A 17,381-nucleotide genomic window follows, 5' to 3' on the forward strand; every position below is an offset into this window, starting at 1 on the left:
ATATATCGGTAAAGGCAATCTGCCATTATATAAGAGTTAAACTCCTCATTTAAAGCCATTAATAACATCCATTCAAATAAGAGGCTAACTCTGTTTATGGTTTGCAAAGATGAGGTATTTGCTGTGAGACACGTATGTGCTCAGACGCACGCTGAACTGTGGTGTAAAGTACAAGATGGCAACACAATAATGTCTGGGGTGTGTTGGTTACAAATCAATATTGACCATTTGCCTTTCTCATGCTGAGGTAACGAAGGAGGTGAGTTGCACCTTCAGTTAAAAGCAACGCTGTGAATCGCTCCGGTTCTAAAATCTGTTTCTCAGAACTGTTAGCTGGCCCCTGCTACAAGCACCCTTCTTTTATGCCAAGGAATCCACAAAAGACTACAAATAAAGGCAGTAATGAAATCTCATATGGATTGAAGCTGCTCACAACGATTGAACTTCATATTGATTGAAGCTGCTCACAACGATTGAACTTCATATTGATTGAAGCTGCTCACAACTTTCGCTGAATCCTTTTGACTGAAAAACACTCACTGCAAGTCTCCTTGTCAACGATTAGCTTTCACAGCTTTTTCTCCATAGTAAATAGCTTTCACAGCTTTTTCTCCATAGTAAATATCCCGCAGAACGGAGGAGTATTCGGGATTCCCATTAATATACTTTTCCAAGAACTTTTTGTCTGTGTAATTAACAATATGTGGAGAAATCCTCTCTCTCTTCAACAGTTGCATGGACTTCAAGGCCTCCATTACTCTATACCGAGGAATTATCCTCTTCTCCAAGCTATATGTCACCAGACTGGAACATCTAACAATATCATCCAATGGAAGTCCCAGTGATTTGACAAGAAAGTCTACCTTCCGTTTCAGATTTTCCTCTGAAAGTCCCAAAACCGCCGGACTCAAACATGAGAGCTTGTAAATTTGTTTTTCAGAGAAACCTAAACTGCTCAAAAACCGCAGTTTGCGATCTATCTTTTCTTTCCCCATTCCTAGTAAACCACGCAAAGCGTGCCCAAATATCTTGGATCCCCTCCCGAAACCCAGACCTTCCACCACTTTACATGACTCCATAATTTTTTCCTCCGTATGGTTGAGGAGACGGGGTGTTGTTGCCAATAACTTTGATAATGCATCGCCCTCAATACCCAATCTTTGCAAGACTGAAATCGCAGATTCAAGCTTATCCTCACTCAGATCAAGAATTGTTGAATTGGTACAAAGAAGCTTGCAGATATGCTCTTTGTTGATGATAGACCTTAGATAGCTGAGCCTAGACTTTAAGTCCCTTTTGGATTTATATAAGAAAATCCCAGGGTTGCCAAGAACCACCCTTCGAATGTGAGCAGGGGTGGTCAAACCACATTCACTTAACAACTCCAAACCTTCTTCCAAATCCTGGCTTGGTTTATTCAGCAAGCCCTTGCGAAGTTTAAGGACATTTGAAACATCTTTCTCTGACATACCGCATTTGTTGATGAAAAAATCTGTGACAACGCCCCCATCTGGTGGAGCTGGGGTTGGGTTTGCTAATTCCGTGCAGAATTTGGCGATTTTTATGTGGGGATTTGCATGAATTTGAAGAGGACGAAACAGCAAAATTGGGATCGATACATGAGTGGATACTAGGGGTACTTCCTTCATTATCAAACGTTTCAATATTCGATGAATAGACATTATCTTTGCAACAGTGAAATCGCAGATTAAAATGTACCCTTGCTGAAATTAAAAACAGAAACAGAGAAATAACTACCTGGAGGAGCCCGCCGGACTGGATGTCTGGATGAATATCGTCGTAGATGGTTTCGGAGGGCAAAACGTTTCCGTAGACCAAAAGTGAGCACTGTGCTGCGAGTATTTAGGGTTTCATTTGAGATGAGGTTTAGGGTTTTATGAGGGTTGGAATCCTATGTGGTGCCATGGAAGAAGGAGATGGATGTTTCCGTATAGCACGTTTTTGATGTTATGATAATGACAAAGTGGATGATATTTGTATAAAATTTTCCAAATTATAAGATATTTAATAATTAGCAATTGTATTTAGAGGGCTAAAGGAATGTTGAATAAGTTTTTTACACCAGTACAAAAAGTTTAAATCTCTCACATGGGTACAAAAGTTTATTTTTGAGTTTCTTAAGTTTATTTTTGAGTTTCTTAAGTATCTCATGATCTTGTGTTTCAAAATTTTCCATATCCATCTACAACCCAAACAATCAATAATTTTTTAAACCAAAATATTAAACAATAAATAAAACTTTGAATAAAATTTAAGAATAAAAATAAAAAATAATATAAAATTTACATTAAATTAATTAACTATAATTTTAAATAAAAAATAATTTAAAATAACTCAAACTATAACATGAATATATAAAATTCAAATTTATATGTTATTAAATAATAAAATCAACATTACTAAATCAAAGCTAAATATTTAAGCTTAAACCAAAATAAAATAAATTTTAGCTAAACTAAATTAGTTTTTAAGTATAACTAAAGAAAACCAGTGATATAACTAAAATAAAATGATAAAAACTAAAATGACTACCATAGACCAAAAACTAAAATAGCTATTAAAAGAGTCATGACATAAAATGAAAGGAAACTATGAAGTTCATATGACCATAAGAACATATCACTAATTTCATATGCCCCTGTCTGAAGGTAGTACCCTGAAAAATGTCGTGATCCTTTATGTGGGGTCTGGTTTGATGGGAGGCTGAAGAATATGCGCTCGGAACCTAAGAGCCTCTTGCATATATAGGGTTAGACATCTCTAATCGGGATACCTGAAAAAGTCTGCGAGGGTTTAGAGTCTCTGAATAGGAAATGCAACCTTCCTCTGATCACATAGTAGATAGGGCATCCAAAAATGAAGTGCACCTCAGTCTTTACTTCCTGTAAATGACATACCTAACAGATTTTGTCTAGTCTATCAATTTGGTGGTTCATCTCTACCCGAAGTTTATGAGAACCTACTCTGAACTGGCATAGAGGAATGCGAAGAGTATGCATCCAGTGATGAAACATATACTGGGGTCAAGTAATGAGCCTATCTCTCAACTCTAAGAAGTGCTCAGTGTAGAAGGCCATCTTTGGGCGCAACTCTCCTGGAGGATTAACCCAGGTGACGTGGACGAACTGCATGTAGAAGTCCTCCTTGATGATCTTGTTCAACTCTTGTCTAATAGGTATAAGGTGTCCAAGAGCATCCAACGATATCGGAAAGGAGGGATACGATCCAACTGAATGCCCATTGACTCTAAGAGATCTGAAACTCATGTAAACTAGCATCTAGCCTAGCTAGAGGGAGTAGAACGAGTAATAGTCTCAGAAGAGAAATATGCCAAGTAAGGGTAACGATCCTTACTCTTTATCGAGTCTGCAAATCCCCAGACACGATGCAAGAATGAGACCAAATGGAAGATTGTATCAAGCCGAAAGGGTTGAGCTCCAAACTCTGCAAGGATGATGTGTTGAGGTATTGTCTATTTGCATCTAATGATGCGACAGAGAAGGAGAGTTTGGACTCTCTCAACTGAAGCCCAATCCGACTCAAGTAAAGACAGTCCCCAAATCTCTGAGCCATATAGAATAGTGGGATGGATCAAGGTGTCCATGAGGCTCATCTTGGACGAGATGTCTTGGAAGTGATGTCGAAAGCACTATCTCTCAAGAAGGGCTAAAGATCCATATCCTTTATTGATTTGAGGTTGAAGCGCTTGTCACAAACTGAAGCGGGGACTTGAGAATTACACCCCCAAGTATGTATATGTGCCAATGATCTCAACCTCCTCTCCTTTGAATACGAAGTGAAGGTCTGAAGTTTTCTTCACCCCATTGAAGATCATAACCTTGGTTTTACCCAGGTTGACCATCAACTGTTGAAGATCACAAAATAGAGCTAAGGCATCCAACTTCCTTTGTAATCCTTCTGGAGATGAGGAGAGGAGAACCATGTCATCAACAAAGATTAAAATAGATATCATGACCTGGTGAAGAATGAAACCATTAGTCTCCTAGATATGCTCATGTAGAAAAGCCTCCAACTCATCAATATAGATCCCAAACAAGGTAGGGGACAATGGACAACACTATTTAACCCCAATAGTGCTTCGGATGAAATCAGACATCCCATGAGCCATGCAAAGACGACCAAGGACGGAATCATATAGGCATGTAATAACTGCCAATAGGATCGTCGAGATGCCAATATCTCAGAGTCTTTGGAGTAAGGCTTCCCTCAGAACATAGTCAAAATCTTTTCGAAAATCTACGAAACAATAGTAGACTTTCGAAGATCGATGTCATGCCTCCTCAATTACAACATGGAGGGTGAAGATGTGGTCAATGGTCTGATGAGCTGGTTAAAAACCTACGTGTCCCCTAGCTTTGATTTGTCTTTGCTCAAGGTCACTGGAGAGCTTCCTATGTAGAGAAGTAGCATACAACTTTGAGAACGTGTGGCCCACCATGATCGTTCTATAGTTATTGGGATTTGAGTTGGGGCCCGATTTGTGGATCGGATGGATGATGTGGTGTGACCAAGTCGGTGGAAAACCTTCATGGACTACATTGTAACAACCCTGAAATTAAAACATGCAACTAATCAGATTAATCATGTGATTTATAATCAACATGCAATTTATCAACTATTTAACATCGAGATTCGGAGATATGAGTAGAGACAACTTACCTGTGGCGATAATATTTCTTACTTGTGATTTTGGAGTTGAACGCTATTTGAATCTTGCTAATCGCAACAAAGTTTTGGGGACGAATCTCCACCCAACCGTAGGTTCAGTTGCACAAAATCTTGCTACAACTAGCCACCTCCGAGCCCTCAATCAACGTACTACTGCCAGGGAATCCTTTGTCTCACAACACTTTTCTCCCAAGAGAATGGATGATGGAATCATGGAATCATCTCTCATCTTCCTCACTATCTATTAAATAGAGCAAACATTGGAAGGGGAAGTGCATGCACACACTCCATGTGTCAACATGCAACTTTTATTTCTTTATTTTAAGTTTACCTTAATTTAGTAATTCTCTTAATATATTTTTTTCTTATTTTATTTCTTTTTATTTTTTGATAACTTTACTTATTCTTACTATTTTTATCGTTCTCTTAATTTAACACTTTCTTATTTTATTTTACTTTTTGTTAACTTTACCTATTTTTACTATTTTTACAGTTTATTTTTATTTATATTTATTTAGAACTCTAGTATTGTTATTTATTATTTTATTTATTTACTATTATTATAGTTTCTTCATTATTTATTATTTATTTACTATTATTATCTTTTCTTTATTGTTTATCATTTATTTTCTTATATTTTAATATTATATTATTTATTTATTATTTTTATTATGATTAGGGGACATTACATACTCCCCCTCTTTAAGGAACTTCGTCTTGAAGTTGAGTTTAATTATTTAACATTTTATTTATTTAGTTATTTATTACTTCATGTTTGCCCTACACCCTCTGCTGAACTAGTATAACCAACAGGCATCGAAAGTTTTCACAACACCTGGAAAATCTCAAGGAATCTCTGTCCTTTTTCCCACTTTCGGAACTAGACATAAGCCTCCCTGATTTTTATCCTAGTCCAAGGCTGGCCCCAAGGCTCGCGCCTAACTCAGACCTCATCTACCCCAAGGCAGGCATCCGGTATGGTACTCAATGACTCTGGGCATCTCGCAAGGTTGGCCCACTCCCTCCACAACTACTAAGGCACACAACCCCAGGCATCAAAGTCCTTACACCCCCACCAGACTTCGGCATCCCAATCCAATACTAGGCACCTAACCTACAAAATCAAGCACTTGGCCTCCTCAAGATGGTCCCATAGCCCCTCAAGAGCTATCCATCAAGAGCTATACAAGACAAAGGAACCACTGGCATATGTAGTGTTGATTGAGTTTGTCCCCATCCCATATGGTGTTACATATTCTCCCTTGCAGGTATGGGTTCCTACGAGATCATCAAATAAACTAGACCTCTCAGCCCATTTGTGGATTTCCTATCAATACCACATCTCAACATACATTCAATGCATTAGTTATAATCATAACATCATAACAAAAATAATCCATATGCCAAATCTTGCATGTCATCCTCATAACATAACATCATTGTTATCACAACATTCTAAATAGTAAATAAATAAACACTCTTACATATCGTAAACATTCATGTGATTACCACATGCTTCACATCATAAAATACCCTCATAAGTTATAACATCAACATATTTGCATTAAAGATATATCATGACATCACATAATAAATGAACCACATGTAAATGTACATCATGTCATAACATCATGATCCCTATGTATACCATATCCATCATGGGAATTCAACATCATTAGCATAACAAATAATTAAAAGCACCACATATACATCATTAACCTCTCATCAGAGCTATATACATTTACCACATACCATCATATCATGAAACATCACTAATATGAAAATCATCTCAATACTTATCAAATATAGAACAACAATACACTATAAATATTCTTATCATGAATTAATTTCATTTACTTATATAAATAATGAATGCTAACTATGAATTAAGATTATTCAACATCCCTCTAAGATCTATGTTATCTCATGAGCATTATTAGTGTCATGTTTTCATCAAGGTACCAATTACTTTTCAGTAATAATTTATTGTTCTTTCTATTAGGAAGTTAACCATTTACACTGTAGATATACAAGTTAACCATTTACACTGTAGATATACTCATCTAAGTACATTGTTAAATTTCAATGAGTATCATCATCTTGAGCCTTAAGCTCTCGTCAAATATTTTTCCTTCCCCAAGGAAATTTTAGTGAAATTCATTGTTAAGATATTACCATTTGTAAAATCATAAATGTCAAGTTAAAATTTCATGATCACTATACATATTGTGCTTGTCCAAATGACACACATACTCGAGGTCTTCCTTATTTAAGTCTTATGTTATGCTTAATCAACCCACATGAGGCTTGTTGTCCCCTAGTGATTTATCCGTCACTTGCATAATTGTCATTGTTCATCTTAAGAAGATTTTCTTATCTCATCAAGTTCCCACTTGATCTCTTTTATCGTAGATTCATCCATCTTCAAGTTGGACTATGGATTCTTCCACCTTAATTTTCACTCGTTAAATATTTAGTTTAGAATTTGAAATGCTTGTAACCACTACAACCATTATCATCCATGAATGATTTGGTATGCTCAATGTGTTTGGAAATAATTTATTTCAATACTAATGACACACACTAGTAAGTTGTTTAAGTACACCCTTTATTAGTTGATTCTCACTTCCTTTGCCAATTTATGTGTAATCATTTTCAAAGTCTCATTATAAAATTCCCAACAAGATTCATGCCTACGCTTCATGCTCGATGTTTTCTCATTAGTCTACATAGTTTATTTTATTTTCCAAAATGTAAATAGTCGTTATCCTTGAAACATTTTCCTAATTCATCACTTGTCATTTCTCACCAATTACAAGTGCTTACAACTCTCTATCTTGACACTTCTAAATTATACATGTCATCACTTTGACCTTTACCAATCATGTTTATCAATCCACTCATCAATACCTTAAGACAAATTTCTTCTTGATAGAATCAACCCTTCACTTCCTCATACCAAATATTCATAGATATATTTTTGTTTTCTCCAGTAGTCACAATTTCCTAATATTCCATCTCTATTACTTCACTTCATTCAATTTCAAATGCATATTACCAAATTGGAATTAATTTCTCATCTTTGTCCATTGTGGTTTCTTTCCCTCCTCTCTTAAAATTGACACACTTGGCTAATACATACATCTTGATATCCATAATTCATGCATATAGTTAGTCACTTATGGAAAACCTTACAATTTGGTTCTCCCATTAGAGAAAAACTATTATAGATGTTGTCATGCACACAACTTATCTCCTTAAATTGATCAAATTTATTATGGATTTATTCATTTAATCTATGCCATCATACTTTCCAAGTTCCTTCAACATGGATCTCATTATTACCATAATTATTCAAATTCATTAGTTGATTCCCAATATTTTCTTCCTTATGTGCATCATCCTTAAATAGAGCTTATAGTGATTCTCATCACGTCCTTGTATGGAGATAATTCTATGATTCCACTACCATTTGCCATTGAGTTATTCATTCAAGGGATACCTTTAGAGTCCCAAATTATGTCTATTCCAAAATCTTCTCCAAAATTATTGTTGTTATTTCACCCAATGGATTACCAAGGGATATCTCCTTTCGTATAAATGGAAAGCTCATAGACATATTTAAATTATTCAATACCACTATGCATACGAACACGGGAGAGAAGCAGAGTCATAACAAGCGCTGACAGAGTCCAGTAGATTACAGCCACTCGCCATCTCCGCAGACAGACAATGTTTTTTTTTACTCCTTTAGGCATTGGGTCCTGATCTTAGGAAGGCGGGGAGTATCCTCTTGTTGGTCTACCACAGGATAGTCGTTTTCCCTACAGTGACACCTGGCTGGAAAGAGCGGTTTCACTGCATGCAATCTATCTTCCTGGACACGTAGTGCAGACAGGATGTTTCTCTCCATGCAGAAAGCCATCTGGGTTTATCCATGTCTTCACAGTATCTAGTTATAAATAACACATTGATAGTCTAGCTGTAGTTTCCCTCTTCCTTCATTCGCAACAGGTCTTAAGTCTTTTATATAAAGACAACTCTCTCTGTACCGAGATGGTGGCCATATCTGATTCCTATCAGGCGAATATTTTTCTTCTGGGGTCTAGGCTGCGTAATTCATAGATGTTGAATGGTTTCATTCTCTGTTTATTTGTTTTTCTGGGGTGCTGATGTTTAAAGCTCCAAGCTTATCTGTTCTTGATCCGCCGTGATGTTTTGACAAAGATGGTTTTCACAAAAGATGCTCTCTCTCCCGCTTGTTCCCGCAACGCATAAAAAGGAATTTCGACCCTCTGGCAGAGAGAATAAAGAAGGAGCTTCTCTACAGGGACTTATCGGATATTGCTCCTGACAGAATGTTTCCGACCTGGGACAACTGTAGAACCGGACAAGCATATGCAGCTAAGAGGATTGACAAAGTTATCATACATGCCAGTGTTATTGGATTTATGGGTATGCCTGTTGTAACAGTCGGGAAAGATCACTCTTCGGATCACAGGCCTATCTCCCTAACCTGGCAAGGGAACAAATTCAGAGTGGGATACTCTTTCAAATTTAACAGGAAAATATTGGAGGATCAATCCTTCAATGATATTATCTCAGAGAATTGGAAGCGCATTCAAGACTCTGATCTGGCCCCTTTCATGCCTTTCCGAGAAAAGCTAAAGAGGCTGAAAAAAGTTTCGAAAAACTGGCAAAAAAAGAAGAACAGATTGGATAAAGAGGAACTCATATGCATTCGCAGGGAACTGGATAGCCTTTGGGAGCAGGCTGACCCAAATCACCTCTCTTTCGACATGAAAAACAAGATTAGAAAGCTGGAAAAAAGGAAAAATATGATGCTCCTAAAAGAGGAGGAAACATGGCGCCTCAAGAGCAGAGCCATCTGGCTCAAAGCAGGTGACAGGAACACAAAATTTTTCCACAAGTTTGCCAATGCGAGAAGAGAAAAAAACTCTATCTGGAGGATCAGAGATGATCGGGGAAACAATCTTTTCTCACAGGACCAAATCACGGCGGAGGCAGTTCGTTTCTTCCAAAACCAGTATAAAAGAAGGGAGATTGATATCCAGGACGCCATATGGAGTATTGAGAATGTGCCAGAAATGTTTAACAATGATGCAAATGAAGACTTCACAAGGCCCATCTCTGAGGATGAACTTCTAAAGGCCATGAAATCCTTCAAGAAGGATAAAAGCCTGGGGCCTGACGGCTGGCCAATAGAATTCTTCCTTCACTATTTTGATCTCTTCAAACGGGATTTGCTGGGTATGGTGGATGCTTCCTGGATGGCTGGGAATATACACTTTGTAACTACATCTACATTCATAGCGCTTATTCCAAAAAAACATAGCGCTGATACCTTTCAGGACTTTCGGCCAATATCATTATGTAATATCACGTTCAAAATCATTTCCAAAATTGTTGCAGAACGTATGAAGCCCCTTCTATCCTCCTATATTTCCAGAGAACAACACGCTTTTTTAAAGGGCAGAATAATCTTGGACGCGGTTGCGATGACTCAAGAAAGCCTCTTTAAAATTATATCGCAGAATATGGATGCTGCTATCCTCAAAATCGACTTGCAAAAGGCTTAATATGATTGTGTCGATTGGGGTTTTTTGAGAATCCTATTAGCAAAAATTGGACTTAAATCCCAAGGGGTCAATTGGGTCATGTCTTGTGTAGAGAATGTTAAATACTCGGTGATTGTGAATGGCATTCCTTCTATTTTTTTTCAAGCTAAGAGGGGTCTTCGCCAGGGATGTCCCCTTTCTCCACTGCTGTTCATTCTGGTGATGAATTCTCTCAGCAGTCAGATCAACAAAGCTGTTGCAGAGAAGAGATGCCTTCCAATTAAAATCTGCAAGAACATATCCATCCCTCATAGTCTGTTCGTTGATGATATTCTCATCCTTGCTATGCTCTGTAGGGCTTCCTGGACCTGCATAAACGACATTCTCTTAAGATTTCAGAGAGCCACCGGCCTGATCATTAACAAGGAAAAATCCTTCCTTCTCCATAATGATGCGAAGTTAGATACTGTCAAATGGATTTCGGACTTGTTGGGTATTGCCCCAAATTCGCTACAGCTCGGATTCAAATATCTGGGTTTTCCATTAAAGGCTAAAGGACATACAATCAGGGACTGGCAATGGCTACTGGACAGATTCTACAAGAGAATTGCCCAATGGGAATACAAATTTCTCTCACTTGCTGGCAGGCTTATATTAGTACAGTCAGTCCTCTGTTAATTGTCAGTCTATTGGGCTCATATTTTTTATCTTCCTAGCAATATTATTAATCAGATGAACAGGTTGATTGCAAACTTCCTTTGGGGAGGTCATGCAAATCAGACTAAAATCCATCTTGTTAAAATAGCGTCCATCGCTGCTCCAAAATGTAGGGGTGGATGGGGCCTGAAGAACATTCGCTCCTTTGGAAACGCACTGCTCTGCAAATCTCTTCACAGAGGCGTATTTGGGGACGGGCCGTGGAGTAATCTCATAAAGACAAAATACCTCAAAGGAAAACCTGTTGAATTCTGGTACAGAAAGCGGTCCTTGGGAACCAGAAACGGCTCGCTGATATGGAACAGCTTACGCAAAGTTCATCCTCTTTTCATGAGAAATTTCTGCTGGACTCTATATTCTGGATCCAACATTCTTATTGCCTTCGACTCCATTTTATCTGGCAAGGGGTTCTCTTTTCCTCATCTGTTGCTGCATGAATTTCATAGGCTGGGGATCTTTACGTGGGACAAACTGATTAAGGGGTGGTCAGGTGCCTCACCGATCTGGAAGGAAGGCGAAGAACTTCATCTGCCTCGACAGAAGCTTCCTTTATGGCTGTCGGCAAAGGAGCGACTTATTTGCTTGGGGGTCTCCAGGACAGGCGCTCATGATAGCCTGGTATGGTCCATCCATAAGCCGGTCAGCGTTAAGAACATTTATGAAGACATGTTTTCATTTGTTATAGAGAATCCACATCCTTTTTTTCCTACGTGCTTTTGGAAAGCTGCTTGTCCGATGAAGATGGTTATCTTTTCCTGGTTGTTATTCTGGAATAAAAACCTCACATGGGAGACATTGCAAAGGAGATGTTGGCAGGGACCCAGCCAATGCTCGATGTGCCTGAAAGCTTCGGAAACAAACCTGCATATGTTCTTCCACTGCCCATCGTCCCTTCTAATCTGGTATGATTTGTCTATGCATTTTGTTTTCCCTCTCATCCGTTTCTCTTCTGTTCAGGAAGGATTTCTTTGGTGGAGTGGGCAACCGCCCTCTAGGAGATCGCTGTTCATAATCACCTGTTGGCATCTATGGATCTGGAGGAATGCACATACTTTCCAAGACTCTAAGGAGCCTATCCAGGCTATTTTCCAGCGTATTCTGGCCTGTCATGAGCCCCTCCATTAACAACTTTTTGTACAAATATGTTTCTCTTTTGATGTCGTCATTTTAGATCTGCAATCGGACTCTGTATGTCTCATGCTCTTTTTGATCATGGTTCCTCTTTTCAGCAGGCTGGGCGTAACTGTCATCCATATGTTCTTGATGGTCTGCTTTTTTTGGTTTTAGTTTGTAAAGTTTTTGGGTCTCAACTCAATTAATCTGGGAGAAGTTTAGGCTCTTCTCATAGTCCCTTATGTCACTCTCCTGATCCGGGTCTTTCTGATAAGGATGCTTAGGTACTAGTCTTGTCGGTATAGAATTGTCATACAACAATATGAATGAGGTTTGGGCATCTTGTCGTATCAGTGTTTCTCAGTTATTGTATCTAGACCTTTATATATCCTTAATATAAATCTATGACGTTTTTTTTTTCTTCTGAAAAAAAAAATACTAACACCATGGTTTATCTATTCATCTATAGTTTGATCCATTCTCAATTTTTTTTCTTTTTATAAATATTCTAAATCTCTTTACTTAAAATATAATTTATACCTCAAAATGTAAAAACTTCACTAAAATAATCACATAAAATTAACTATAGAAACCAAAATCATATTGTACTTATGTTTTTGCCAATCACTTAAATAATAATTAAATAACTTTATTCATTAAACCATGTAACTAATTTTAACTAATCATTATATATATTTTAAAATCAATATAAATAAAAATATTTATTATCTAAACCCAATTCACATTCACTATATATATATTTTAACATCAACATAAATAATAAATAAAAAAATATTTATGATGTAAACTCAATCCATATTCACTATTATAGAACAATCCCAATTTAACCCTTTATTTATTTATGGTAAGGCAGGTTAATAATATAATTGTCGTGGTACTCCTCTTTCTAACCTTATGTTTAACTAGGAAAATCAAGTTTGCTCCTTACTAATTATTTAGTAATATAATGATTAAGCAGTAAAAATGATTTTCATGTATTTAATACAAAATAAAAATAAGATTTTTTTTATATAATTCTTTCTATTTATGGGAATCAAAATCGATCAATTTGTCATAGCTTAGCTGGAATTTTACTCACAGTGCTGAAGTTTCCTTTCATCAAAGTCTAAATTGACCTGGATCACATCGAAATTGTACAACCATTGTTCTCCACATGGTGCAATTGCAAAAGGTGGTTTTATTAAACCATTAGGCGCATTAGATTGGAGGTCAAACCTTGCACTTACACGTTAGAAAAATTTCCCTTATTTTGTTAAGCCTATCTAAATCCACTTCCATTGAGGAACCACTAAATTTTAAAGTGTATATATATATATATATATATATATATATTTATCCTGTAGCATCTACACGTCAATGCCTAGTCATAATAATATTCTCTACACGTCAGCCTGTTTCTGGAGTCATAATTGATCTAACAAAACCACCTTTAACACGATTTAATTTTTTATCTTCTTTTAATTTTCATCCAAGCGAAATTTATGATACAAATCTGAATAACGACATAAGTGGAAGGAACTCAAGATTAAGTGTTATTTCCCATTCTTTTCTCATTATCTAATTAATAACAATCTAAAATTCACCTTCTTCTTTTTTAAGTGTGCTGGATCGATTAAAACATTTTCCCATGATCTAGCGTATTGTAATTAAATCAATCATGAAGATTTCTAATATTATATATATTTTAATTTTTAATAAATTGATGAGAAAATTCATAATATTGATATAAAATAGAGTACAATAAAACCTTGAACCCTGAATGGTATTTAATTGAATTCTAATTAAATAAAACAATTTGTATTATTTTTTAAAATAAAAATATATTTCAAAATAAAATATATATATTTTCCAATTTAATTAGAAAATAAATTATTGTATTATTTTATAAAATAAATAAATAAATAAATATATATATATATATATAATTTCAATTTAATAAGAAAATATGAATTTGTTATAAATATGATCTTTAAGATTAATAATTTATTTTGTAAATAAATTTTAATTAAAACGATATGCCACAACTTATAGGCCTAGAGTTACAACTAGCTTTGATATCATATGTAACAACCCCGAAATTAAAACATGCAACTAATTAGATTAATCATGTGATTTATAATCAACATGCAATGTATCAACTATTTAATATCAAAATTCGGAGATGTGCGCAGAGACAACTTACCTGTGGCAATGATATTCCTTACTTGTGATTTCGGAGTTGAACGCTATTTGAATCCTGCTAACCGCAACAAAGTTTTGGGAATGACTCTCCACCCAACCGTAGGCTCAGTTGCACAAAATTTTGCTACAAATGGCCACCCCCGAGCCCTCAATCAACGTACCACTGCCAGGGAATCCTTTGTCTCACAACACTTTTCTCCCAAGAGAATGGATGATGGAATCATAGAATGATTTCTCATCTTCCTCACCGTCTATTAAATAGAGCAAACATTGGAAGGGGAACCACATGCACACACTCCATGTGTCAACATGCAACTTTTATTTCTTTATTTTAAATTTACCTTAATTTAGTAATTTTCTTAATATAATTCTTTCTTATTTTATTCCTTTTTATTTTTTGATAACTTTACTTATTTTTACTATTTTTACAGTTTATTTTTACTTATATTTATTTAGAACTATAGTATTGTTATTTATTATTTTATTTATTTATTATTATTATATTTTCTTCATTATTTATTATTTATTTACTATTATTATCTTTTCTTTATTGTTTATCATTTATTTTCTTATATTTTAATATTATATTATATTATTTATTATTTATTATTTTTATTATTATTAGGGGACATTACATACATGGTTGAAGAGATCAGCCAAATAACTAACCAAAGCATGTAAATCATGTTTAAATAACTCTACTTGGTAGCCTTCCTCATCGTCTGCTTTGCTGCTACTCATCACCCAAATGCCCTCTCTAATATCTTTGTCTAAGAATAGGTAACTGGAAGGGGGTGGGGAGGTAACACGAATTTGGCCCTACCCTGAATATCATAAAGGTTGGAATTGTGAGAGAACATGGACGTAGGGTCGAGGTCAGATCGAAGAGGGGAGCATTGGGGAAGGATGGCATGCCAGAATTGTTTAGCAGAGTGGGCAAGGAGAGCAAAAAGTTATTGTCTTCTATGAGAGACAAAAAGTCGTTTCTTGCAACGAAGGAGGTGATGGTAAGAAGCTTTGAAGTCATGGTACAAGGGTTGAGAGAGGGTGAAAGCATATCAAAGTTCTCGATGTAGAGTCTTGAATTTGTCATCGTACCATTTCTTCATGGGGCAAGATCCAACTTTTCAGGAGGTGGAAGTGGAACGAGTGGAGTGAGGGAAGGATTTGAGTGCTGCCTCCCAAATGGCAGATGAAATACAAGTGTATTTAGTGGACGTAGAATCAAGCAAGGAGAAATGCGTCTTTGATGGGAGCATCTTATGTAGGGTAGAGGAGAAGATGTCAGGGTCGCCTTTGTCAAATCGAAAGGTGGTTTGGGGTGGGCCCTGAGGGGAAGGATGGGGTGGAAGGGGAGGGCCAAACTGGAGAGAGAAGGAAAAAAGTGCATGATCAGCAAGGGGGATGGGGGAGACCGAGAGATGGCAAATAAAAGGGAGCAAGTTCTGGCTAGCGAGGACATAATCAACTACACTCGCACCCCCGCCATATGGCTAACACGTGAAAAATTGAGAGTCTAGGAAACAAGGAAGACCATTTAGAATTAACAACTCTAGTGATTCCCCCAACTACAATAGATGCTTACTATAAACGGTTGTGGGCCCCAAAGCATCATTTAACAACTAGTGAAGCCCAAATGAATCTGGATCTATCCCCTGGGTACAAAACACATCATCTGATTGATCGCGGAGAGGGATATGGAGATCCCTAGTACGAGCATTGAAGTCACCTAAGAGGATGAATTCCCCAACAACAGAGTATTGGGTGATGTCATTGTAAAATTCTATAAAGGGGTCCCCATTTGATCCATTATGGATGGAAAATGGTGAAGAGGTTAGGGGAAAGTAACAGACTTCAATGTAGATGTCCCTTGAACGAGAGAATTTGATGCTAATCTGAATCCACGTAACCCTGGAAAAATTGTCTTTAGCTACCACAAATACCCTATTCTGGAGTGATTCACTAACCAAACAATCAAATCCACCTAATCCTCTGATCCCTCTCGAGCTCCTCGTCTCCTGCCTGCAAACTGAGAACCAATGGTAACCTGCAATATCTAGGAGAGGTCGAACTGGGTTTGCATGAGTCTCGGTCATGAAGAGGATGCCCACTGATTCGAGAGAGTCATACAAAAGTCTTGGTGATGACCAGAAATATACATTGCCATTCCAATAATGGATAGAGATGCTTGTACCCTGTCGTCTCCCCAAGTGAGCTCGTTATTTGGAACCTCCAGTTCGGGGTTCCCACCCAGGTGGGAAGGAGTCCCGAATGGCTGCCCAAAGATTCCTAATAACTACCCATTTCCTTGCCTGTCATGTTGCCATAACCTATTCTCTGGATTTTTTAAGTTCCACAACCTGTGCTCGAGTGAGGTCCTCATCCAAGAAAATCCTATTGGGGAGAGAAAACAACTTCTGCTTATCCCTGAGGGCACAGTGTTGATCAGATGCAGTTTGAAACCTGACGAAGAGAGTGGAGTCATAACCCAAACAGGCTCTGTCCAGAGCTATATTAGGGAGGCTAAGGGTATCCTGAAGGAACCTAGCCACCACTTCCATAGCATACGGAGAGGAGTGAGTTAAGGGGTGACCTCTCACCTTGAGATTCAATTCTCTCGCTCGTCTAGTGTGTTCTTCCATAAGTTTTGCTTGAACCACTTCCTCAACTACTGCAAGAGTGGTAGGAGTTTTATCCTTTGCATGAGCGACCTGTGCCCAAGAATTGATGTGTGTCTCAGTTTCTTGTTTGAAGGTGGCCTGTTGGGATCAAATTTCTTCCTGCTTGCTTTTAAGGTCGAGAATTTCTACATGCAAAGTATCATTTGGAGGATGGAGATTTTCTTACTCTTTTCCTTCATGTAATATCTTCTTAAGGGATAAATTATCCCCTTCCACCTTGGTGAGCTCCAGTATTGTAGCAATAATGCTACAACTCCTGGGGCTTCCTGTCTCTCATTTTATCAACCCGGTAGTTCGTACAAACTTGGAAGCGACGGTGCTGTATGCACAAGTACTAGCTCTTGTTGCAGCTGTCACTTGGTCAGCTGGCACAAGTCCG

The 17,381-nt window shown here is 37.2% G+C and overlaps 1 protein-coding gene across 1 annotated transcript; it reads right to left on the minus strand.

Moving 5' to 3' along the window:
* Positions 1-25: 25 nt before the first annotated feature.
* LOC149236145 (uncharacterized) lies at positions 26-1,943 on the minus strand. Its single transcript, XM_089461521.1, has 2 exons — positions 1,759-1,943; positions 26-1,643 (listed from the first exon to the last, which is right to left on the minus strand). The coding sequence occupies exon 2, from the start codon at positions 1,467-1,469 to the stop codon at positions 555-557; it is 915 nt and encodes a 304-aa protein (XP_089317647.1). The 5' UTR covers positions 1,470-1,643; positions 1,759-1,943; the 3' UTR covers positions 26-554.
* Between the last annotated feature and the right edge of the window lie 15,438 nt (positions 1,944-17,381).

The sequence above is a fragment of the Pinus tabuliformis genome, chromosome 8 (genome assembly GCF_031772625.1).
Source record: "Pinus tabuliformis cultivar Carrire ecotype Pingquan chromosome 8, CPIR1, whole genome shotgun sequence".
Lineage (NCBI taxonomy): Eukaryota > Viridiplantae > Streptophyta > Pinopsida > Pinales > Pinaceae > Pinus > Pinus tabuliformis.

What these genes read in the sequence shown, in the direction of transcription:
- LOC149236145 (XM_089461521.1), bottom strand. Translation starts at nt 1,469, where the DNA reads ATGTCAGAGAAAGATGTTTCAAATGTCCTTAAACTTCGCAAGGGCTTG.